Source organism: Epinephelus moara, chromosome 1 (genome assembly GCF_006386435.1).
Source record: "Epinephelus moara isolate mb chromosome 1, YSFRI_EMoa_1.0, whole genome shotgun sequence".
Taxonomy (NCBI): domain Eukaryota; kingdom Metazoa; phylum Chordata; class Actinopteri; order Perciformes; family Serranidae; genus Epinephelus; species Epinephelus moara.
The window spans coordinates 18,891,486-18,917,309 of NC_065506.1; the positions used below are offsets into that span (position 1 = coordinate 18,891,486).

General features: G+C 39.6%; 2 protein-coding genes and 1 pseudogene across 2 annotated transcripts; 1 reads left to right on the top strand and 2 right to left on the bottom strand.

Moving 5' to 3' along the window:
- Positions 1-3,189: 3,189 nt before the first annotated feature.
- Positions 3,190-5,615, bottom strand: si:dkey-148a17.6 (uncharacterized protein LOC108190685 homolog). The gene has a single exon (XM_050045985.1). It carries the CDS (start codon positions 5,569-5,571, stop codon positions 4,486-4,488), a length of 1,086 nt encoding a protein of 361 aa, XP_049901942.1. The 5' UTR covers positions 5,572-5,615; the 3' UTR covers positions 3,190-4,485.
- Positions 5,616-6,591: 976 nt separating this feature from the next.
- Positions 6,592-10,271, bottom strand: LOC126393846 (atypical chemokine receptor 3-like; annotated as a pseudogene).
- Positions 10,272-13,010: 2,739 nt separating this feature from the next.
- LOC126390018 (E3 ubiquitin-protein ligase AMFR-like) lies at positions 13,011-25,543 on the top strand. Its single transcript, XM_050044085.1, has 14 exons — positions 13,011-13,186; positions 13,740-14,064; positions 14,155-14,247; positions 14,378-14,542; positions 16,816-16,968; positions 17,385-17,425; positions 19,460-19,592; positions 19,689-19,822; positions 19,960-20,070; positions 21,341-21,537; positions 22,003-22,106; positions 22,623-22,757; positions 22,938-23,131; positions 23,498-25,543. The coding sequence occupies exons 2-14, from the start codon at positions 13,810-13,812 to the stop codon at positions 23,652-23,654; spliced, it is 1,872 nt and encodes a 623-aa protein (XP_049900042.1). The 5' UTR covers positions 13,011-13,186; positions 13,740-13,809; the 3' UTR covers positions 23,655-25,543.
- Positions 25,544-25,824: the final 281 nt, after the last annotated feature.

Here is a 25,824-nt window from a genome sequence, read left to right on the forward strand (position 1 = left end):
GCTGGTTTGGAAAGGTGAGGGCGGGACTCTGCGGCTGGTGCTGTAATATCATTGGTCAGATCTGGTGAACCAGGAAGTAGCCTAGCAAACAGGGCTGTAATACCTCCATGAGGCATGTAGCCTACTTATGTTTCACATAGATTGTGGAGAGTGTTGCTACAGGCACAGCACCCTCAAAGGTACAGCTGCAGACAGTGGACAACTTGTGAATGTTCTGAGAGTGTTTAAAGGGTTTTAAACACTATTATTCTCCATTAAAATTTGTTTTATACATGTGGAAGTCAGGAGCAGTGTTGTACTGCAACTAAACTGATTGATTTTATAAATCATTTTCATTTAGTTTAAATTAAATTTTGTTTATAAAGCCTGATACCACAAATCACAATTTGCCTCAGAGGGCTTTGACATCCCCCTGTCCTTTGACCCTCACAGCAGATAAGGAAAAACTCCCCCAAAAATGCCTTTAACAGGTAAAAAAAAAAGTGGTAGAAACCTCAGGAAGAGCAGCTGAAGAGGGATCCCTCGCACAGGATGGACAGACGTGCATAAAAAGGCTTTTCAATGCAATGCTCTGCAACAGGCAAACTTGTACTTTCATGCAGTGGTTTTAGTGGTTTTCAAACTGTTTGTGTCCAAGGCACAACAAAGGGTATGCCAAAATCTCAAGGCACACCTATATTTCCATCTGTCCACAATAGCTTCTATGACGTGTGTTATCACTCTCATCACGACATAAGACAGTAAATAGAAATAAAAAGAAGACAGGTGGCTTTTGTGTTGCTGTCTACTGACTTTTTGTTTTTCTCTTTTCTTTCAGCAGTAGGTCGTCCATGCTGGTGCTTTGTTGTAATTTGCTCTGAACAGTAATGCAATCCATTGTCCCACTCACAGCTTTCTCCTTTGAAATGTTATCATCCTTTACACTGGCTGCCAATCAGGGCTTCTGATGTGTCACACAAGTACAATTCCCACGCACAAACAGCAACAAATAGGTTCCCTGTTTTTTAAGTCATATTCAATTAATAACATTTTTAGCTAGAGTTTGCCTGTTTATTGTGAAATGGGTGCGTTCAACATACTGATACAATCAATTAAAAAATCAGTTGAATATTGCTATAATAATGTGTGGTTATCACAAAATCCCATGGCACACCTGGAATGGCATCACAGCACACCATATATGAGAACCACTGTTCTAAGGTGCTCTGTGACTAAGAGGAGTTGGAAACAATCTGTTTCCTTAAGTTTTCACTGATGCTATGCAGATGCAGCATTGCACACCTGCAACATATCAGCATAGGTGGATTATGAGTCAGTAGGCCCCCTGGGCACAGATATGCACTAAGCCCCATTACCTTTCCTATGCAGGAGCAAGACACACAGACTTTGTGGTGGTTCTGCCTCATCTTTGTTGTTGTTTTGTATCTCTTTGTGGCTTTGTGTTTCTCTGAGGTAGTTGTGTGTCTCTTTGTAGTCATGTATCTCTTTTTTGTGGTTTGCCCATTTTTGTAGTTACTTTGTGGCTCTTTGCAGTTTCTTTGCACCTCTTTGTGCTAATTTTGAGTCTCTTGTTGGTCAGTAATTTGAATGACAAATTCCAGATGAAGGCCAGGGGTGTACCTGACACTTTGGATCCCTGGGCCTGTGGTGCCATCATTGGGAAAATTTACCTTAATTTACATTTACTTAGTTTGTTCAAGGTAACAAGCTTCAAGGTAATTCGAGGTAACAAAGTAGTTTTAGGTTAAGGTAGAAGTGAATGCAGGAAGGACAGAAGGAAAGGAAGAAAAGAACGAGAAACAAACACACAGGCAGACACATGCAGATAGAGAGACAGAGGCAACAGTATGAATCAGCCTGTAGATAATGGAAAGTAGCATTTTTTTGTTGTTTCTCAACCTGTGATCCTTATTCATCCTGTCAAAATCCGTGCTGCTGTGCTTCTCCACACTCACACTGTGACATGGGATATAACTAACTGTCACTGTACATTATTTTTTGGTAACATGTATGAAGTCTTACACTCTTGCGTGGCTATCTTTTCATCTATGAGCAGCTCTCACATTGAAATTGAATCTGGCACTTACAAGAGCAAAAAATATACAATGGAGAGTTTTTAATAACTTCACGGGTCTTGGCTGGCCTGTTAAGTTTTCACCAGTCTCTGGCCTGGTTCCCAGAATGCTATGTCTTGTTGCTCCTGACACTCCCATCTCTGCTTGCTATGGGCCAGCACACTAGTGAATGCAAGGCTTTTTGTCTCGTCTCGTCACCTCCTTTCACTCATTTAAATCCCCCCATCTCAAGAGTAATGCTCAGTGTCTCCTTCCTCATGTGGAATCATTCTCACCAGCTGAACCAGTCTGATAAGTTGAGGGATACACTGGAAAACACTAGAGCTGAAATCCTAGACAACAGCAAAGAGCATTTATCTTCATGACATCAGACGGCGTACAGGTTGTCTGTCTGTGGCTCCCAAATGACGTGCAGGTGTAACTGGTGAAAAAAAAGTTGTACAGCTGAAAAGGGAATATACAAGCCACCACCGTAGCCAAGATTCATGGCTCAGTTACCCCTTTGGCAGGTCCTGTCCTGTGGTGTACTGCTAGCTGGGGGGAGAGTGGGTTACAATCAAAGTGATTAAAGTAATTTGAATACAAAAAAAATGTATTTGCTCACATGAGGCAGATTTTAAAGGTAAAAAGTGGTCAGTTTACAGAATGTCAAATATGAAGGATGCATGTGTGCTGACATTTTTCACCACTGTACTATGCAACAATATTTTATTAAGTGTATACTCACTTAAAAAGTACAGTACATAATGCAGGAATATACTCATAATGCAAGGCAGTGGCTACATTAAGCACATACCACACTGCTGATGTTGTCTCATACACGCTGCTTCCTCATTCTGTGAGAAAAGGTCTAGAGTGTCTCACAGTCAGCTATGCTTTCTTGTGTGATCTCGTCTGACTCGTATGTTTGTGTCACACCCTTTGCCCTCTGTAATTTTCCACTGTCACGGTTAAAATAATCCTGATTCACTAATGTTTAAAGTCTCCAAGGTGACGAGCACTGGCACAGTGTGTTTATTCAACTTCATCTCATGGTGTTTGACACAACATACGAATGACACTCCGTGGGAAAATCATTGGTATGGAATCTCAGATAGTTTTGAGTCTAGTAAAAGTGGAACTATTGTGAAAGAGTCGGACGCAGAGTGAAATTCTAAAATTTCAGCACTATTTTTTTCATCTTTCATTGAAAGTTTAATGAAAATGGCTCCTTCCACTTTCCACTGTGTCAACACACATGTGTAGGTGTGTAAAGTGTATGGATCAAAGCAGCACTGAAGGAAAGACTCTCATCATGATCATTCCCTTTATAGAAAAAAAAATAGACATATAATGGAGTAGCTAAATAAAATTATTATCATTATTATGGTGCTACACTGAAATAATGTCAGAAAACTGTTAAAAACACACTGCCATCTGCTGGTTGTGCCAGCTGGTTAGACCAATTTCTTTGTAGTCATGGCAACATACAAACCTAATACACCATGTGTATTATAAATATCTGATGGACATACTCATTTAAAAATATCATAAAATAAGCTGATGCTGAACTCTCATGCTCAGAAGTACGAGTCTGAGTTTTATAACACTGTGACAAACATTAAGACACGATTCCGCTTTTTGCTGCCCAACAAACGGAACATGCAGTTTTTCATTTTGCAATCTTTTCATTGAGAGGAAGTTGGCTTGACTGCATGACTGTTGTCTGTAGTGGGATACCAGGACAATTGTTAGCTAGTTTGTCATGAGTAAAAAAAAAAAACATTTTTTTTTTTACAATAGTCATACACTATGGGTTCTATTAAGAAAACACAGCAACAGTTTTGTAACATGAGTTCATAATCAGACTGTAGAGATGTTACAGTTTCCCAACACAGAGAGCGACAGCAAAATAGACACGTTCTTACAGACAAAGTGAGATACTTCTTTGTGGCAAACGCAATCACAGGATGACCAGATGAAAACCCACTGAGCTCTGTCTGATCATGTTCCCACGCTTACAGGCAATTAAAAAAAAAAAAATCTGATTGATCTGATCTGATTAATAACATGATCAATATCATCTCCCTTTGCTGGCTTTAATAAAATAATTAAAAGGTTTGTAAACAAAGACTTTACATTGAGACATGTTTCATAGAATTATTTATTGTACTATTTATGAACACTATATGGAATAAAGTACATAATATATAACATATTCATAAATATATGTTCACTATTTAAAAAAAGAGACATGTTAAAAAGATAATTTACAGAGTTGCATAAGTAAACTCAGACTTCCTGTTTATCTGTGTTGTAATTTCCTAAGAAATGAGCTTCATTTCAGGCTAAATTTATGTCACAAGGAAATATTGTATACAGTATACACATGCATATCTACACAGCACTGACACTCCATACATTTTCAATATCAGGATGGATTATTTTCACACATTTTTATCAAGATGTCCATTTGGTCTTTTGGCTCAGTCAGACACTGAGAGCTGTTGGTCTGATTGCTCTGTCTCTTGGTCACAAAGGACAACTCTTTAGTGCCCTCACCTGGGGAGGTGCTGGAGATATGGCGGAAGAGCTTCTGGATGCCGGTGTCACGCAGGGAGCTCCTGAAGGAGCGGGCCGCATACATGTAAAGGATAGGGTTAACAGTGCTGCTGATGAACACCATGGCCCCAGCGATGAAGGTCATGGTGCTCCTGGCGCTCTCCAGATTCTCTGCTACGTCAGGGAGGGAGTCCTCAGTGGCCAGGATGATGAGTGAGAGGACATTTCCTATGTGATGAGGTGTCCAACAGATGGCAAACACAACCACTACACTGGCAATCAGGACTGTGGACTTGCGCTTGGACTTAAAGGTCATCTGAGTAATCCGGCTACACAGACAGCCATAGCAGACCACGAGGATGGAGAAGGGTATTATGTAGCCCACCAGTGTCTCAAGCAGCACACACACCAGCTCCTGGGTCAAAGAAAAGTACTGCCGATACAGACAATGCTCCTCACCAGAATCTGTCCCTACGACCTGAGTTGGGATGACAGGTATGCTGAACAAGAACGCTGCAGTCCACAGAGCCAGCAAAACTTTATTCAGTGCTTTTTTCCTCTTCCAGCCAGCTGAGGCAAAAGGATATCGCACAGCCACAAAACGCTCCACACTCATGAGGGTAATGAGGAAAACGCTGCTGTACATACAGGCGTTGATCATGAACACCATGGCTTTGCAGGAGACTTCCCCAAACACCCAGTAGTGGGCCAGGGAGTAGATCCACAGAGGCAGGGTGATGAGGACCAGCAGGTCTGCAACAGCCAGGTGCAGGATGAGCACCACAGTGTGAGAACGCTGCTTGACGTGTCTCAGGATAGTCCAGATCACCAGCAGGTTCCCAGGAGCTCCTACTAAGAATGACAGGCCCAGGATCACACAAGCCACCGCTGTCCCGCCGTCAAACTCCTCAGGGGCCATTTCCTCTGAAGGCGACAACACAGCTGAGTGGTTCATGCTGCAAGTGTATGTGCTGACAGTGGCGTCTGCATGAAAAGAAAAACAAAGTGCTGTACAAGCAAGTCTATACTTCCCTTTACGCATAGACAGCACAGGAAAGGGGTTTCCTCACAGGGCTATTTGAGATGCAGAGAGGTGATTCATGCATGTGTCATTGGTCCATTTTTTCACCTCAGGTCACGTATAAGATATATTATAAGAGTTTCAAATAAAGAAAAGGAAATGCGGGAGAAACTCCATAAATAATGTCAGCATCTGCTGTGCAAAGGTTGTGAACCTACCATGAATTACAGAAAATTTCTAACAAAATCTATTTAATTTTTACTGTAGATGCTGTAACATTTTTAAGAGGGTGTAAAAATGTGTCTTCTGTAGATCAGTTTAATTTCATGAACATGAGGGATACAAGCCTGAACACTGGCCTGCAGACTTTCTGTTCAGCAAGAAGTTGGAGACCCTTTGCCGCAATAACTATAATAATAACTAATAGTAGTGTATTAGGCTAAATGTTTTTGGATGGATTCACTGAAATTATGTGACCCCTAGGAAACGCCTCCCCCCTTTATTTTAGGATTTTCAATAAACAAATGCTCAGTACATAATTGCAACAGCTCAGCCATAAATATATTTACAGGTAGAAACACAAAAAACAACTCCTAGGACTTCAGCATTACTAGTAAAATGAAATACATATACGCAGTGATAGAGGGTATACCGCTACTAGGTTAGACCTTTATAATTCACTACCCTTGAGATACTCTAGTACAGGGCTCCAAATTATGACACATATTTTAATCTGTTTGGCAAACCTTACAATACATTCATCAGCTCTCTATTCCACATAATATATGCTTGTCTGCCAAAGGTAACACACTCGTGGCACCTGGGGCAGCAACTAGTGGGTTAGGTTCCCAGTTCTTCTCAAAGGCATTAGAGAAACATTCAAATATACTCTTCCATTAAGTAAATGATCTCCAACATGTTCTTAGAGAGTGTGTTAATATCCTGTTTGCCTCTTTACACCTACGACAGAGGGGGGAGACATCAGGGAAAATCTCATACAATATACAATCCAATGCTGAACTGAACTGCAATGCAGTTGAACTGAACCGAATTGAACTGAAGTGAACTGAATTGAATATCAAATTGAATTGAACTGAACTGAACTGAATTGAATATCGAACTGAACTGAACTGAATTGAATTGAACTGAATTTAATATTGAATTGAAATGAACTGAACTGAATTGATTATCGAATTGAACTGAACTGAATTGAATGTCGAATTGAACTGAATTGAATTTCGAATTGAACTGAACTGAATTGAACTGAACTGAACTGAACTGAATTGAACTGAATTGAATATCGAATTAAACTGAACTGAACTGAATTGAATTGAAGTGAATTGAATTGAACTGAATTGAATATTGAATTGAACTGAACTGAACTGAATTGAATATCGAATTGAACTGAACTGAACGGAATTGAATTGAATTGAACTGAATTGAATATCGAATTGAACTGAACTGAATTGAATTGAATTGAAGTGAAGTGAAGTGAAGTGAAGTGAAGTGAATTGAACTGAATTGAATATCGAATTGAACTGAACTGAATTGAATATCGAATTGAACTGAACTGAATTGAATTGAATTGAATTGAATTGAACTGAACTGAATTGAACTGAATTGAATATTGAATTGAAATGAACTGAACTGAATATCGAATTGAACTGAACTGAATTGAATTGAATTGAATTGAACTGAATTGAATATTGAATTGAAATGAACTGAACTGAATATCGAATTGGACTGAACTGAACTGAACTGAATTGAACTGAATTGAACTGAACTGAATATCGAATTGAAATGAACAGAACTGAATTGAATATCGAATTGAACTGAACTGAACTGAATTGAATATCGAATTGAACTGAACTGAACTGAATTGAATATCGAATTGAACTGAACTGAATTGAACTGAATATCAGATTGAACTGAACTGAACTGAACTGAGCTGAAGTGTATTGAATTTAACTGAACTGAACTGAACTGAACTGAACTGAATATCAAATTGAACTGACTAACTGAAATTAACTTAATTTAATTGGATTGAACTGAATTCAATTGAACTGAACTGAATTCAATTGAATTGAATATTGAACTAAACTGAATTCAATTGAACTGAACTGAATAAAAAAGAAAATAAATTTAAGTAAAATTGGTTTGCAATCATTTGCCCACTTACTTGCTGGTAAAGGAGAATAACTGCTCCACATTAAGTATGTAATATTACAGTATTGTTTAGAGGGAATTTTTAATAATTTTTAATTAACCATATACTACAGAGATATTTTGGCCTTTTTTAAGCTTTACTGTCATTACCAGGTCATACTTTCCCCAAAGAGGCAATAAGTTGTTCTGTGTTAAATAAAAGACAATGATAAACTAATCGAGTTTTAATAATCAGAAAATTAAATCGTTGTAGCAGCTTCCAAGAGCACTGACCCAGAGGTAATTCATTTCATTTTTCAAGTCAGAAACCGTATGACACAAAACACATTACACAATACAGGAACCTATTTAATTTCAAAGTTTTTTATTCTATCTTTTATTATACAGCAATAAATATAATCAAAATTGAGAAACACATAAAGATTGTCCTCATATGTTAGCTTTCACTGACACCCGAGGGTAAATGTGAAACAAAGATAGGAGGGTTTGTGTTAATGATATGAATCACAATACTCAAACAAACGGGACACTTTCTATCATCACAGTTCCGGGGAGTCAGCTTTTCATCAGAGCCAGATATCAGCACTAATTGTGTATTTGCTGCCCTCTGGCCAGTCTGTGGTTGTACTACCAGCCCCTTCAGTTTGTTGGTGTGAGTGGCCATTTCCTGGAACAGCCTGACCAGTCAGGACTTCTCCAGACTCCCTTGTAAGATCCTCTTGAAGAGGGCGTATAACACAGGATTCACTGAACTGCTGATGAAAACAAGTGCACCAGAGCTAAAGACAACACTCTGTGGCACACATTCATATTCTGTGCCTGCCCACATCAATAATGTTGCTGATATAGTAAGGCAGCCGGCACACTGAGAAGGCTATCACCACAGCGTGCACAAGAACTATAGATTTCTGTTTGAAGTTGAAACTCATTTACCTGAGCTGGGCAGCTACTAGACAGTATCAGGTACTAAGAATGATAAAAGGAACTACTACTGTCTACGACCTGAGTTGGGATGACAGGTATGCTGAACAAGAACGCTGCAGTCCACAGAGCCAGCAAAACTTTATTCAGTGCTTTTTTCCTCTTCCAGCCACCTGAGGCAAAAGGATATCGCACGGCCACAAAACGCTCCACACTCATGAGGGTAATGAGGAAAACGCTGCTGTACATATAGGTGTTGATCATGAACACCATGGCTTTGCAGGAGGCTTCCCCAAACACTCAGTAGTGGGCCAGGGAGTAGATCCACAGAGGCAGGGTGATGAGGACCAGCAGGTCTGCAACAGCCAGGTTATTCCAAAGACCTTTCGTTTTCTCCTCTGTGGAAGCAGAGCGAGGCTCTCTGGCACAACTTCAGAATAAGTACATGTTTCAGCTTGTGGCCCTCGTTGATGCAGCCTGTCCCCTTCCCTGGGGTTTGGACTCCCCACCCTGGATTTAAACCAGAATCCCGCTTGCTGTGTGTTTTTCAGTGTTGAAGTACTTTGCCTTATTTTTGTACCTCTTAATATGTTTACTGTATGTTCATTGGTCTAATCCGGGACTGTGATGAGTCTGCAATAATAATAATTTTTTAAAATATTTTTTTATATTTAATGTATAGCTGTATATTTATGGTATATTGTATATTCTGTATGTTCTTACCTAAATTTGTGTACCTATGTCATTTCTGGTACACTGGCGAATAAAGCTGATTCTGATTCTGATTCTTATTAATGCATGCACCAAAAACCAAAGCAAATTCCTTGTGAGTGAAAACATACTTAACAATAAATCCTTTTCTGATTCTGAAATATAAAGACAGCTGATTTACTGTTACTTCAAAGAACTTTTTGTTTCTCCACTGTGGAAGCAAGGTTAGGGTTTCTCAAACAACATCACCTGCTACTGAGGTAAAAGAAAGAGAAATAAATCAAAACTTTATCCCAAAGAACTTTCCCCTTTCTCCTCTGTGGAAGCAATGTGAGGGCTTCTGGCACAGCTTGGCTTGTGACATTCCTGATAAGGGCCACAAGCCAAAACATTGATGTTACAATAAAGTTGTTCTGAATACCAAAGATGTTGCTGGAGTTTCAACCCTTTTTGTTTCCTTTTGTGACCATGGCTTGGTAAGCAACTTCATTACTTATATATAACAGAGTATATCAGCAAGACTGCAGGCATATACATTTGATTGCTTGCAGTGATCTACTTTACATGGCTAATAAAAAAGTCACAGGTCTTTTGTTGTTCCTTTCCCCAAATCACCAGCTAAACCTCAACTTTCTTACTTCAGACGGAAACTGCTCCTTTTTTTAAGTTTTGGGATGGCTGAGATCCAGCATCCTCTGCATTTGTGCCACCATCATCATAAACAGAAGAGACTGTAACTGCTGAACACTATATGCCTCTGTGCAATAATCACTGATATAACACACTGAGTCGCTTCTTGTAAAAAAGCATGCTCACCATCCGCAGACACTGGCCATCATATAACCACCTGTGTGAGAAATAAACATTATTAGGCATAACGGAAAACAACAATGGACTGACCACACGATACCTACTGCAACAGTCCAGTTGAGCTGAAAAGATCACAGGCATTATTTTCTTTTTGTCCCAAACATTTTTTTTAGATAAATCTAATTTTTACATGACTCGTGTATTTGCAGTGTCTCTGAGATGGCAAATAAAAAGCTGAGTGAGTGTCCTTATATTCCCTTACTGTCCTCATTCTCCCTAATCAACCTTTTCATTTGCTTTTGTAACAACGCACTCCTACAAACCTTATCTTTGGACCCTAAGTCAACTCCATCTGTTGCAGGGATGCCAACCATTTAAATAGTTAATTATTACCATCACTTGACTTTCCCCTGATAAAGTCAGAATTATTTCTGAGGACAGAGCACTGTATTCAATATTTTATATCCTCCACTGTCTTTGACAATAATCATGTATTGTATAAATAGTCAAAGTCTGAAGTATAGTTAATTTGCTAATAGGCTCCCTCCATTTACATGGTTCTGATCTTATACTATAGACTGAGGGTAGACATACAGAAGCTGACAATGTTTCAGTTTCAGTTTTAGCATTTACTGTTGTTGTAGAAAGTAACCTATGCCCCAGCTGCCATAACAGTTTATGGTTTGCCAGAATGGATATTAGTGCTTCATCTAGCTCTAGCTGATTTACAGTAATAATTTCACTGTAAATGTTAAAGTATAACTCAACAACAATTGCTTCTGTTGCTACTTCTGCACAGCTCTTTCATTTTTATTCAGATATATTGTAGCTTTTTACAATACTTGCTGTTATTTTTAATTTCATTTTCTCTTAACGTGTTTATGTTGTGCACCAATACTCTGATTCTGAGGATAGCAAACCACCTGTGGTGAGACTGTTGCTTTAATGAGTGAGTTTTATAATGATATAAGTAATGTAGACTGATAAAAGCCAAATTCTCTGAGATCAATGGTTAAAGAAGACAATCTGTGCTCCAAGGTCTCTCCTAGGTTGAGGCAGCTTTGCATCAAAGGAATTGACTTTTGCGACAATAAATGGACCAAAAGAGTTACAGAGCACTTAACCTGAGACAGAGGCTACTTGATGCATAAGACCTGAGGATGTGCTCTGTTTGTTTGTACTTATCAACTTCTTAATAAGATATATATATAAAGAATGTAAATATACATACAGTGTAGGTTTTTACCGATGAATCAGAAGATCCAACAGGAGGAAGCAAAGACTCTGCAGTTGCAGCTCTTGGTCACAGAGTTGAGATATGAGAACAAACTTCAAATATCTTTAGTGCATGTACTGATGAGTTGTGCCAACAGCATTGGGAACAGGAAAAAAGGTAATTTACATAAAAAAAATAGTGAGTATTTTGAGAAATCGGGAAGTAAACAGGAAAGAGGAAGAGATGACCGGATTAAGAATGGTACTTACTTCACATTTTGTGTGATCATTGGCAAGTACCAAAAAAAGGTGTTTAGCTGCAGGAAATATATATCAGAAATATAGGGTATGAAAGAAAAAATGAAAAGGCTGGAAATAACAGGATCACGATAAAGGAGCATGCTGTGGTTTTATGCTGATGACACACTGATGTACCTGCCCGTTAGATCCACAGACTCTGGAATGATGTGTTCACTCAATGACTGCCTTACTTGTGTTAAAAACTGGATGATAAAAAAAAAATTCTTTGGCTGAATTCTTTAGCAAACTCTGCCTTTGGCTGGTCCCCTATTAGACAATGTTAAATCTGTTGCAAGAAATCTTTGAGTCTTGAGTTTGACAGTAATTTAAGTTTTGAGCAGCATGTCACAAAGCTTGTACAATCATGTTCCTATCATCTTAGAAATATTTCAAAAATACAATCCATTTTAACTTTTAAAGACACTGAGACAATTTTGCACATCTTCATCTCTTCGTGCCTGGTTTACTTCAACAGCCTCTTTTCCTGCCCGAATAAAAAATCTATTAATCAACTCCAGACTGTTCAGAATTCAGCTGCCAGGCTTTTAACCAGAACCAAGAGACATGATCACACGATCCAGTTTTAGCCTCTTTCCTGTGGATGCCAGTATGTTTTAGAACAGATTTTAAGATTTTACCGATTACATTTGATGCTCTTCATGGTCTCTCTCCCAGCTATATCTCCGACCTCTAAGTACTTTACAAACCAGGATATACTTTGAGGTCCTCGGGCAGAAGTCTTTTGTCTGTTCCAGAGGCCCGGCTGAAAACCAAAGGAGACAGAGCATTTGTTGTCAGGGCCCCGAGGCTCTGGAACAGTCTGCCTAAGGAAATCAGGTCGGCCGAGCCAGAAATTGCTCTTAAGTCCCTTCTTAAAACATACTTTTACCAGAGAGCCTTTCCTGATTTCACTTAAGTTTTAAGTTAATTTAGACTGTCTTTTATTTCCTCTGTTTATATACACAAACTTTTTTATCAGTTCTATTAAAGGTTGTTGTTTTCATGGCTTGTCTGTTTTAATTACTGACGAGTAAAGCACTTTGTAACTCTGTTTTGAGAAGTGCTATATGAATAAGGATTATTATTATTGTTATTATTATTATTATTATTACTGGGGTATGATGGAAGTGGAGAAAGCATAAGATATTTGGTCAGCTTCCTGGAAATATCCAAACCGGACACTGTAGTAGTCAGCCAACACCACAAGATGGCAGTAATGCAGCACTCCGGATGCCAGCTACTGTTAAACCCCAGAGAAGAAGAAGAAGAAGGAGAAGAAGGCTCGTCTCAGCCAGCTGCCTTCTCGACGGAATAAACATGACGATGTTGACAACTACAATTTCCTCGGTGCAGCTGCACTAAAAGTACAACACTGAAACCGGCGGGGGACGTTGGATATTGTGTTTAACTACATTTCTGACAAACTGTAAGTGGCGATTTAATACGAGCTTGTTTTCCGGTGCTTGACAGTGGCTAGCTACGTAGCTAACGTCAGCTAACGAATAAGCTAGTATTAGGTAACGTTCGCCAGGTAAATTGCTAATGTTGGGGGCGTGAATGTAGCATTTCCCCCCAGCGCTACCAGGGTGTTAATGTTAACGTTAGCCAGGTCGATTGCTGGCCACCAGTTTTCGTGTTGTTCGGCTGATTTGGCCTTTTATATTTCACCAAAGACAGTCCAATTATTAGTAATTAGCACCTTTCCCAACTGTATTGAGCTAACGTGAAGTTAGCCTTGCTAGAGAACTGAGAGTAACTACGGAGGCTAACGTATCATCCGGCTAACTTAGCTAACGTCAGCCTTATAACTTCTTGGAAACAAGCAAGATAATCCTACACGTGTTTCCAACCGGCTGGTTCACATTATTAATATATATAATTGGTTATCAACGATCCTTTTGAAAATTTCTGTATGTATGTAACAAAGCTAGTGTTGACGCAACTTTGGCCAACGTTAGCTAACTCTTCTGCCCTCACAGGCTGTCTGAGCTCTTGGATCGGGACAAACACCGTTTTTTACAAGTTGAGAAGTGGACCGTAAACACTGCAATGCCTCTGCTGTTTTTGGAGAGGTTTCCTTGGCCCAGCCTGCAGACCTACACAGCGCTGAGTGTGGCTTTGCTTGCTGGCAGCATCTTTAGTGCCTACACCACTGTGACTGATCCGGGGTTTGGGGTCTTGGAAACAGATGAAACGCCAGCTCCCCCTGATGTGGATCTTGAACATCTTAACAATGATATTAGCAACACAGAATTGGCAACCACTGTCCTGTGGTATCTTGTCACAGACAGTCTCTTTGTATGGGTGAGTGCCATCTAGTCAATGACTTTGTATTGCACGATAAGATAATCTTGTCACAAAATCTAATTGTCACTTTTGTCTGCACTGTCATAGGTCTTGGTCAACACATTCTGCTGCTCCTTGATGTTAATTGCTAAAATGATTCAGTATGTGGTGTTTGGCCCGCTCAGGGTCAGTGAGAAACAGGTGAGTTTTTGTCTAGCGCAGTGCTAAATAGTGAATGAAACTACTTCAATGCCTGGGTTATTAAGCAGCTCTACTCGAGTGTCGACCTATCAGAAGGATGCATCTAATTTGCTCTGTGTTTATTCTTCAGCACCTGAAAGACAAGTTCTGGAACTTCATCTTCTACAAGTTCATTTTCATCTTTGGCGTGCTGAACGTGCAGACAGTCGAGGAGGTGGTGATGTGGTGTTTGTGGTTCTCTGCTCTGGTGTTTCTCCACCTCATGGTGCAGCTCTGCAAAGACAGATTTGAATACGTAAGTATTTTAAAGTACACCACTGTTTTTTTTTTTTAAGTCATTCTAGTGCCCCTTCCTGTGGTTTATGACTACCTTGTCATCTAGGGCAGCACAGTAAACCAAGTTTATTGGATTGTCGACATAATGAATCTGTTATTATTCCAATCCAAATATACTCTCATCACAATTCTCCAAACCAATTCAACTGAGGATTGCTACAATAATCGATGATATTGTACCAGACGTTCAACCAACCAGTCAGTCTACAAAACAAAACAGAAGGCTTATCAATACAAACGTATCAGGAAAAAGCCAACACTTTTCACACTTGGGTAATTTTATATCGAGCTTCTGAGGCTCTTTGCCAACAGCAAACACATCTGAAGTAGATTTGTCATGGCAAAAGACAGTGTTGTCAAAGGTGCCTAGAGGTTGTTATTTTTGTTGTTTGCTTTGCTACAGAGCTCATATTTGTCCAGACAGGATGCAAACGTTCTTTCAGAAATACTTCTGAGCAAGTTTTGCTCAACCAAAGATCAGATAGTTCCAATGTTGAATACCCAACGGTAATGAAAAGCAACACCCACATAGATCTTAAGGACAAAGTTGACAAATCTCAATTGCACCAATTTATTCCTGGACTCAATTTATTCTACTTTCGGGAATGTCAATTAGAAACCGTATAGAAATTGTTTTTTTAAAGTGACTTCCTTTTTACCATTCATGCAGAGATGCAGGCATTGGGGATGGCTAGTATGTCATTAGGCAGATATAGGGATGTTTTCTTTGCTGTGAAATGTGATAAGGTATAACAGATAGGCTTACATGTTCCTGTATGAAACCTGTTCCTATTTATGCTTAACAGTGAGCCCAATAGACCTACCTACATTCTTTGTGGTTGTCTTGTTACTTATAAGGACAGAGAGTAAATGGGAGGTATCCAGAAGCCTTGCATTTGACAACATCTGCATGTACTTTCAGACTTCATAAAGCGGTCTTTTTAAAAGGTGTGGTGAGTGTTCCCTCAGAAGTCTGAGAGTAACTGTACTCTTCTCAGCACTGGATCTATTAATAGTTCCTTGTACTGGCATGTTAGACTGCTGATTGACACGGCCTTGTATCAGATTGTGCTCTGCATGTTGGGGAAAACAAAATATCAGATTTAATTGACCTCCTCTACTTACAAGCAATGACATTTAGAATGGGCATTAAGTTGATGTGTTGCCTGTGATGTAGAGCTGACTGGCTCAGTGTATGAGAGAGTAATATCTGACTGCTGTGCTGTAGAAATGTACCAGTTTGTTTTGGTGTCCTGTGCAACACATGGTCGTGTGTAACTGTCTGCTAGTCTTGTTTTTTGTCTCTCAGCTTTGGCTATAGATCTGCAGTTATGAATGTGCTTTTTAGGTTGAAGTCTGCCAGGTGTGTTAGCCCCAGCTGCTTTCCTTCTTGTTTTCCTGTTTCTGTGGGTTCTAGCTTTTGGGGTGAGGATGGTGCATGTAGGTTAAACTGCTTAAGATGATGGGTTTATCATGTTGTCAGTGTGCAGGGGAAACCTTGTGGCAGTAAAGCTTTACAAAATTGATGGAACCTATTTTATTTTTTTCAGCTCAGCAGTTTTAATGTTTGTAATGAGGCCCTGAATCGTATTCTACACACTGTAGGCAGTTTAAAGTCTTAGGCAATGTTTTGTAAATACTTTTTAAGGATTGTATGTATGAGGAGTCTATTGATTTAAATGGGTCAGGTGTATTTGGAAGGGAAAAGTTCATGTTTCCTCTCAGCTAGTACAGTAGAAATGTCCTTGGAGTATGGTACTGAGCCAGATACTGACACATGTTGTGCCTCTGTGTGTAAACGGGCTTACAAAAAGTGTACAGTCTTTGGTGGCTGATTTAATTCTTTTGATTTAGGAATATTCCCCTTTTTAAATGTATTGTTTTTCTGTTTTATTCAGTTGTCTGGCATCAACAGCTTCATGTTTCATGAGCATGTGCAGATTTTGTATTGTTTATTTGATTTTTTAATGCCAGAATAATCTGTACTAGTATAAAATTGCAGGCATCAAAACAAAACACTTGGTCTGAATCCGCTATGAATTCCCAGCACTTTTTCCACAGCACAGTGATGACATAAAATGTTTTAGTGGGCTGTAAAAACCCACATGAACTTCCCAAACTAGCACAAGCTCTTTAAATAGACACGGACAACCTCCTCAGGAACCCTAGGCATAACAAAAGGGAAAAACTTTGAGAGAGGCACACTTATAATTTACATTTTCTTCCCCACAGCTGTCTTTCTCGCCCTCCACTCCCATGAACAGCCATGTACGAGTGCTTTGTCTGCTGGTCTCCCTGCTGCTGGACTGCTGTGGTCTGGCTGTGGTCTGTGGTCTGCTGGGAGCTTCCCATGGCATGCACACCCTCTCCTTTATGGCAGCTGAGGTGAGAACCTGGAGCCACAACTGAATAAAAATGGGTGCCAGATGTGTGGACAAAGGCATGATGATTGTGGACACTTTATAGTATTTAAGCTTTTGGTTACGCCCATGCTTTTCTTAAAGAATTATGATTTTATTTAATATGCTTATGTCTTCAATGTGGCTGAGAATATCTCTTAAAAAAGGCTTATTTATTTGATACACACGTCTCCCTAAGGGGATATTTATTAAAGAGAGGCTTTATCTAATAAAAACACATATTATCACTGCACCATTTTAGTACAAAAGATTCCTCTCATGTCTTTGAGATATTTTTTTTTTATTTAAATCACAAGTGAAATTCCAAACTTGTGATTATTCTGTATGGAAAATAGACCACAAGAATTACATCACATTCACCTGTGCCTTTTTTTTCTTCAGTGTCTGCTGGTGACTGTACGCACTGGGCATGTCATCATGCGGTAAGTTCACTCAAATCCTCCTTATACATGCATGCACGTGTGCACACTGCAGCCATACAGATGACATAGCTTGTGCAGATTTAGAATCAGGGGCTAATGTTAGCGACACCATTAGTTTTTCTCTGGTTCCATTATACCAGTGTGAAAGGCTTTTTGTCCCAAGGAGAGTGGTTAGGATTATACAAGCAGCAGAAACAACTCTAATCAGCTGAAGGCCTCAGATGCTCAGAGATATCAGGCTAACATTAAAACTTGTAAACTGCTGTCAGGAACATTGCTGTGGCTTGGTACATAGCAAAACAATGTTTGTGGTGACTTAACTGCTTATTACTTTAACTATAAAAAAGGACAGATTTTCCGTTGTTACCCTGCTTTGTGTTTATCTTATGTTACTGACCACAATAGCTTGGGAGTTTGTTGGCTTTGGACTATTTTCTTTCCCTTTTTTTTTTCAACCAGTCATACTGAGTTTGCAGGTAGTGAGAGAGGCAAACAGCAAAGCTTTTCCTCACAGCACCAAAGTGTCTGAATGAACAGCTCAGTGGTTGAAAATGACTTATTATTTTTCTACAGAGTGCTTTGTTTTGGTTTCAGATTTACTCAGACTTAGCATGGAGTAATTTATAAATAGGAGGAGGCATCGCCCCATGTCTCTCCCTTCATTATCAGCAGGGGCGGATATAGTGATTTGGTGGCCCAGGCCAACTTTGTCTTTCTTTATTTTCACTCATTATTGGGGATGTTGGTAGTATTGGCAGGGGTAGAAGAAGTAGTCAAAACCCTCTTTTTCCCCAGTAAAACTATTATTAGCACACAGCAAAAGTCAAAGCCCTGCAGTCAGGAGAGGTATTACTAGCACAATGCATTTGAATTAAACTTTGTTCAAGGTGAAGCTTTTATGCTGGATAGTTTAATGAATTATAATGCATCTTATTTTAATTGTTATATTTTGGTAGTAAAATCTGAATGTGCAACATAACCAGTAACTTTTCTCTGTCAGGTAAATGTAGTGGTACAATGTTTCCTTCTGAAGTATTTGTACACAGTTACATTTAAAACAAAGTGCTTTGATGGCAATTTGTCAGTCATTTTGGGGTACAATGAGTTAGAATAGCAACATCATTTAATATTTTTCATATCTAAGCATCATAATAGATCTAAAACAGTTTGGGCCCTTTTAGTAAAGTGTACCCCTGATTATTATGATTCTCTCATTTTCTCTTAAAGGGTAAATGAGAGGTGCAGGTCGCACAAGTTACGAGTAGTCTTTGACTAAAATGGCACTTAAAAGTTTTGAGGGCCAAAAGTTTCCCTCTGATTTGTGCATTAAATATTAAAATTGTGCATTCATTCCTGTATAACATTACAACTCCACTAGCCAGTGGTGCTACCGAGAATAGGTAACAGGAGAGCCTGTGTGTAAAATAAACAGGTGGGAATTAGATAGTTGCTGTGAGGCCATTTCATTCATCCAAACTGCTTGTCCTTTGTTGCAATTGTTGGACTTAGGAAGATGGCTTTGTGAGTATTAAGAGTATCAACCCTTGGGTTTAACATTGTTTAACCAGGTTGTAATTATCCAAATCCTGTTGTGATGTATTGGAAGGGTATTTGTTCATGTTTGACCTTGAAGTTGGCCTAGTAGCTGGCAGCACACTACCAGTTTGGTGAGCAGGTACGATAGAGCTGAAGGTGGGACTTATTTGCATATTCATAGATCCACTACCAACTGAGGCAAAGTGGTGCAGTTACAACTAATCAATGCCTGGAGAGCGAGTTCAAAGCTATTATACGAGGACAATTCATGGACATTACACTGTTATTCTCTCTTCTTTGTTGTGAGCTAATTTATCATTTTGTTTCTTCTGATGGCAACATTACCTGTTTTGTCGTTCCATGATACTTAGACACCATCGTTGTGTCATGCATTATGAGTTTCCAAACCCCATCCAAGATAAGGGCCACATCTTCCACCATACTGTCTAAATAACACCTGTGTTTCATGGCCTGATAGAGTTGTACATGTCCCTTCAGATACTCCATTCATCTGTGGGATCTGAACCATCCAGGGACCTGGGAGAGTAAGGGGACATATGTCTACTATACAGATTTCATCATGGAGTTGGCTATGCTCTTCCTCGACCTTGTGCACCACATCCATATGCTGGTAAGACACAGCGGGAACAGGTGTCGGCATGTGATGATATGTTTCTGTTTCCTCTTTCCTAATCTTTAATCATTGTGTCCATATGTCTCTCATTAGCTTTTTGGAAACATCTGGCTGTCCATGGCAAGCCTGGTTATCTTTATGCAGCTGCGGTATCTCTTCCATGAGGTCCAGCGCCGCGTCCGCCGACATAAGAACTACCTTCGTGTCATCAACAACATGGAAGCCAGGTGACAGTATATCTTGATTTAATTGTTTTTCCCTTTTTACCTCATGGTTTTGTGGTTCCTAGTTTGTTTACTTACTGAATCCATTGATCATGACTTGTTTCATCATTATATTTGTTTGTACTCTGAACTTTGTGCAGATTTGCAGTTGCTACAGCAGAGGAGCTGGCAGCTAATGATGATGATTGTGCCATCTGCTGGGACACCATGTTGACAGCACGCAAACTGCCCTGTGGCCATCTCTTCCACAAGTACAGTGTTTTTTAATCAGCAATCCCTGCATGGACAATATTCTGCAGTGCACTCTTTGACTAGCACTACTGTCCTGTGTCTCCATAGCCCCCCCAAAAAGTTACTTACAGAATAAACATGGTTTAGGGAGAGACTGCTAGAATAGCAGGCAACCAGATATACCAGCCTTGAATGCAGTCTCCTTAATTTGGCTAGTGCTGAAGTCTTGCACAAGTTATATATTTTTGTAGCAGGCCTGACTGCATAACTGTTCTTAGCTTGTGTGCTATATTTATTTTTGTTTATTTGGATATTTATCTGTTGCCCTGAGTTACAGCAGTTTGGTGAAGATTTTCTGCTTCAGTAAGACGCCCTGCACAGCTCCTTGGGCCATATTTACAAAGCTTCCTACTATAAAGAACTGCTCCTAGTGATTAAATTCAAAGGGAGTTCTTAGAATTATGACATTTTCAAAGAATTTCCCCTTACAGATAAGACTTACATCCTGGTAAAGATAAAAGTAATTCACAAAGCATCTTGGGCCTTAAAAGAGCTCCTAAGATGAAAAACTGTAAGGAGCAGGGAAGAGGACTTTTAAGAGGCTTTAGATTTTCTAAAGCAGATGAGAAGATGTCGGAAAGACAATAAGGAAGAGAAAATGCTCCAAATGCTGGATGACAGTGAGTTAATGAAACACTACAGATTAGATTGTGCAGGGATAATATTTATGGTCGATTTCATTAGAGATGTGCTCACATCTTCCACCCAGTGCAATAACGCTGTAATGCCAGAAATGAAAGTGATCACAACACTGAGATATTTGGCAACGGGAAAAATGCAACAGTGCAGCAATGATGACTTGGGTCTGTCTCAGTGTTCCATTGGCAGAGTGAATCACACAGACAATTACAACGCGTTCACATTCTCATATTGTGACACGGTTATTTACTTTCCACTGGATGTCCACATCTTCAGGCTCATGAAAGAGCAATCAATCACATTTTTAAAAAGAATGCATCACACCTAGCAGCAGGATCAAACACACTTCTTCACTAAGGTAAAAGTTTCTGTCCCATCCTTGGTCAGAGTCACTCTGAGAATTTTCCTATATCTCTCATAAGCTAGGACTCCTTGCTAGAAATTTTCATGTTAAGGTGGGAGCTCTCTGTAGGTATTCTCAGAATGTTTGTTAATATGGCCCCTGATGTTTAGCAAGACTTCTGAGACCTGAAATGAAGAAGTGGCATAAGGACATTTGTGAGTTGTGTGTGTGTGTGTGTGTTTTTGCAGCTCTTGTTTGCGCTCGTGGCTCGAGCAGGACACCTCATGTCCAACATGCCGGACATCCCTGAACATCAACGGGGACAGCGGCCAGGCGAGAGGTCCGCAGCAAGGCGGGGGACTGGAAGACAACATCGGCCCAGTAGGAGCTGCTCCAGATGCTCGACCACATATCAACCAACACAATCACTTCTTCCACTTTGATGGTAAGTCTGTCAGACACAAATCCAAGGATGAATCTGGCTGTGGAGTTACCTTTGCCAGGGTCCAGACCTTTTAATCCACCTACTTCTCTGAGTTGTAGTTGACTGATTCATTCTTCTTCGCCTTTGTCGTCGTCTTCTTCGCTCCTCAAGGGACTGAATAGCGTCTGACTATGTAGTTTGTTTTTACAAACTCTTTTACTACCACTCTTAAAACCCTGTCATAAGTGACATCAGTGTTGCCCTAAAATGACGTTACATTCAGGCGGACATGTTGGTCTTATCTGATTGGTTATGAGAAATCAAATCCCCCTCTCCTTCAGATATCGTATAGAGTCCACACATTGTCAGACTAAAGATGGAAATAAAGTGTAACAAGTTGGCAATTCTGTCTGATACCAGACAATTGTCATCTTACATCAGATTAGCTTTGTGTGACAATGAATTATAAAATACTTTCTCTTACAGGATCTCGCATTGCCAGCTGGCTGCCCAGTTTCTCGGTGGAAGTAATGCACACCACCAATATCCTGGGCATTGCTCAGGCCAACAACTCCCAGCTCCTGGCCATGGTGAGTTCATGTTTACATTGTCATTAAATACTTTTTGGTTTCATAAAAGATGATACTCAGATTGCAATTTGAGACCAGGTATTGAGTTTTTCTCCTAGACAGCTGCTGACAGTTAATTTGCATGGAGCCAATTCTGCCATCAATTTGTTTCACTTTTCTCTGCTTGTCTTGATTTTTGCCGAAAAGCCAGTGTTGCCTGGGCTGTGCACCGTGGCCCAAACATCTTTACTTTGGTATTTGACTTTCTGGGAAATGCATGTTGACATAGTGATAACATCTATTTAACCAACAGATTTAACAGAAACTGTTGGTCCAAGTTAAAACAAAGAGATCCAGTGTATTTTTAACAGTTTTATACTTGAAAATCACTAATACTGTATGTTTAAGACCTGTTTGTTAACCCCAAAAAAAATCTAGTTTTAACCTTCAATGTTCTGCTCTTCCATCTCTAACAGTCTTTCTTTAAATGATTTCTCTATTGCTGTCTTTCTTTTTGATGTACCTTCTGCTCATCAGGCCCATCAGGTCCAGGAGATGTTCCCTCAGGTGCCCTCCTACCTGGTGATGCAGGATCTGCAGCTGACCCGCTCTGTGGAGGTCACCACTGACAACATCCTGGAGGGACGCATCCAGGTGCCTTTTCCAACACAGGTCAGTCAAAAGCAGGATAACTTTTTCATAATTTCATTGTTTTGATAACGCAGTGCTCTCCCGATGTCTTCAGCTATCAGTGCTTCTAGTCTCTGCTTCATGCTGATCACATTCCTGGGATTTTCTCTGACGGCAGAATGCATCAATCTTTAACATATTTTGTCTGTGTTCCTGTGTCAGGCCATAGAGCGTGCCCCTTCACAGGTGAGCACTGCATCAGATGAGCAGGATCCAGGGTCCAGTGGAGCAGCTGAGCAGAACCTCAATGAGTCAGACAACATGGAGGTCAGAGGAGGTCGCTTCTCGAAGTCGGCTGAGGAGAGGCAGAAGATGTTAAAGCAGAGGAAAGAAGAGATGCTTCAGCAGGCACGCAGGTTGGTACACTCCTTGTTTTCTGCCCTATAAGTTCACATAAGTTCAATTTAAAAGAAAAAAAAGAAATTTCCTTGTTGTTTTTGAAAGAAAATCTTGAGGTTAGGGGTGCAACCACACAAGGTTTTGCGTCATAGCTCAGCTGTACAATTGGTGTGTTGTGTAAATTCCTTGTGAGATAAGTTTGTCTTGGTCTGTAAACCAAGGCCAGATGAAATAAAAAAAGGCCTTCTTTATCTGGCTACAAGACTTACTGAAAGGCCCAGTTGCAAAGAACCAACAAGTAGACTCTTTGTTCACTAATGGTGAGCATTTCTAGCTGCTGTTTCTGTTCCCACGATCATATGTTGTTCATTACTTCCCTATAGGAGATATCTGAACAAGAGTCCAGAGGACGCGGATGAGGATTTGCCTGGACTGGAGGAGGACACTGTTCCTGACTTGAATATGACTGTGCTGAGACGTAGAACCATGGCGGCAGCTGCAGAGAGACGCATGCAAAACCAACAAGACCCTGCACCCTGATAAACAGATAAGCTTCAGCAGAAGATTCGACCACATCATCATCCCAAGAGGCAAAGGCAGAGCTATTTTAACCCTCCCCCATTCGGTGTACGTTCAGTGGTTGCCACCTATTCAAAACAATAATCAAAAACCATCGCAAACATGGCCTTTGGACTGTTTCGGGCTGACTAAAAAAAGGTGGGACTGTTGTGAATGGCCTCTGCATCGCTGAGTATTCGGAACATCATATAAATTAATGGGTGCAAGCCAAGAAATGCAAGGTTGCATTGCCCTTTACTCATGTGCCACACATTGCAACCACCAGCTTCAGTAGGGAGTCAGTTTCTGCCATGATTGGGACTGGCTGTCAAAAATGAGCATGCTTTGCAGAAGAGTCTGTAAGGAGAGGGCTTTGAAGTTGTCTTCGCTAGATAAAAGCTATATGGGTCTTTGTTTTTCTTTTATCAGACTTTACTTTCAGTTGTTTTGCTCATGGAAGCTATGTATTCTGAACGGAGAAACTCATCTGATGTATTTGTGTGTTATTATTTTATGAGTTTCAACTGTGAATTAAGTGTAGGCAAAATAATAACATGTTTTTATGTCTTACCTTGGAGTAAGAGAATGTCACTTTAGTATTGTTCAGCCTTTTTCTGTCAAATATGAATGTTCCTATCAAAAGTAATGCTGCAAACAAAGTGTTTTTGACCCACATGGGTTGTTCTGTATTTAGTGTGTAATATCACCCATTGCAAACAGTTTTGTTATTTAACAGGGGGGAGTGGGCATGTAGTTTTTCTAATACTCTTCCCTTGAGATGCACAGGCAGCAAAGGTGATGTATTACATTTTGTACAATGGGTGTCATCTGATAAGGAGCAATCCTCTCTGAATAAGAATATATTATTTCTACTCTATATTTACAAGGTCCTCGGTCATCTGAGTTAATCGCTGGAATTTTTAGGGCATGTAGAAGTTACTAAGTCTGTGACAGCTGGACTTGCTGGACTGTCTTTTGAAGAAGTCTTGCCACTCATTCAAGAGGCATCCTTCGAAGAAATGAGCAGCAGCAAAACACTCTCAAGGCTTAACAACCAGTCCAGTTGCCTTTCGACTTCACTCTTCTACATACTGAGTGAGATGGGAATCTTTCTGGAGACAATTTTTGGGTGTTTTATTTGTGCGGCCTTCGTCTGCTCGCACTGAAGAGTGTTAATTCAAAATATATCAAGGAACATAATCATCATCTGCTCAAAGATCTTACTTAAATAATCTAATGTACATGGACTGGGCCCTTGAATCATTTTTGGCAAAATGTCACTGAGTAGTAGCTGGTTGAGACATATCAACGGACACAAAGACAGAGACTGTGTGTATTATAAGTGTTTGACTTCATGTTATTACAGAGCAAGGACAGTTTGGGGATGCGATCTGCATGAATCTAGACAAGTGCTTTTGTTTCCTTCCACTTTATCCCAAAGAGCAGCCCACAAACTTCCACTCAAAGCTGAAGTGTTGTGATCTTTTACTTTGTGTTTATTTTAGTGCTCAAATTCTGTTTTTTGAGGTGTTGTAAGAAGATAGGATTTAGATTTCAGATTCAAAGGAGTCAAAATGTAAAAAAAAAAAAAAAGAAATTGGACAGTTTTCATTTTCAGGTTTTTTTTTTTTTCATTCAGTTATTTAACAGCTCTTAATATCCATGATATATTTTCCTATTCATGGGTTACCTTTCATAACCATTACTTATTTAATCAAAACTGAAATACTTTTTTGGACTGAGCTTTCCTGTATTTTTGTGCCTAAATCAAGAATGGTTCAGTTATGGATAATTTCTGTAAATCTAGTTTTTGTAAAATATGTTAATACAAAAGACTCAATAAACAGAGCTTCTACAGCTTTTTAACAAAATATAGTCATTTTATTTTTCTTCTTGAGACTTATTGAGGCTTTGTTGATGTAAACTGCTTATGTACATACAGTGGTGTGAGAAAGTGTTTGCCCCCTTCCTGATTTCTTACTTTTTTGCATGTTTTCCACACTTAAATGTTTCAGATCATCAAACAAATTTAAACATTAGTCAAAGATAACACAAGTAAACACAAAATGCAGTTTTTAAATGAAGGGTCTTATTAATGAGAAAGAAAAAAATCCAAAGCTACATGGCCCTGTGTGAAAAAGTGTTTGCCCCC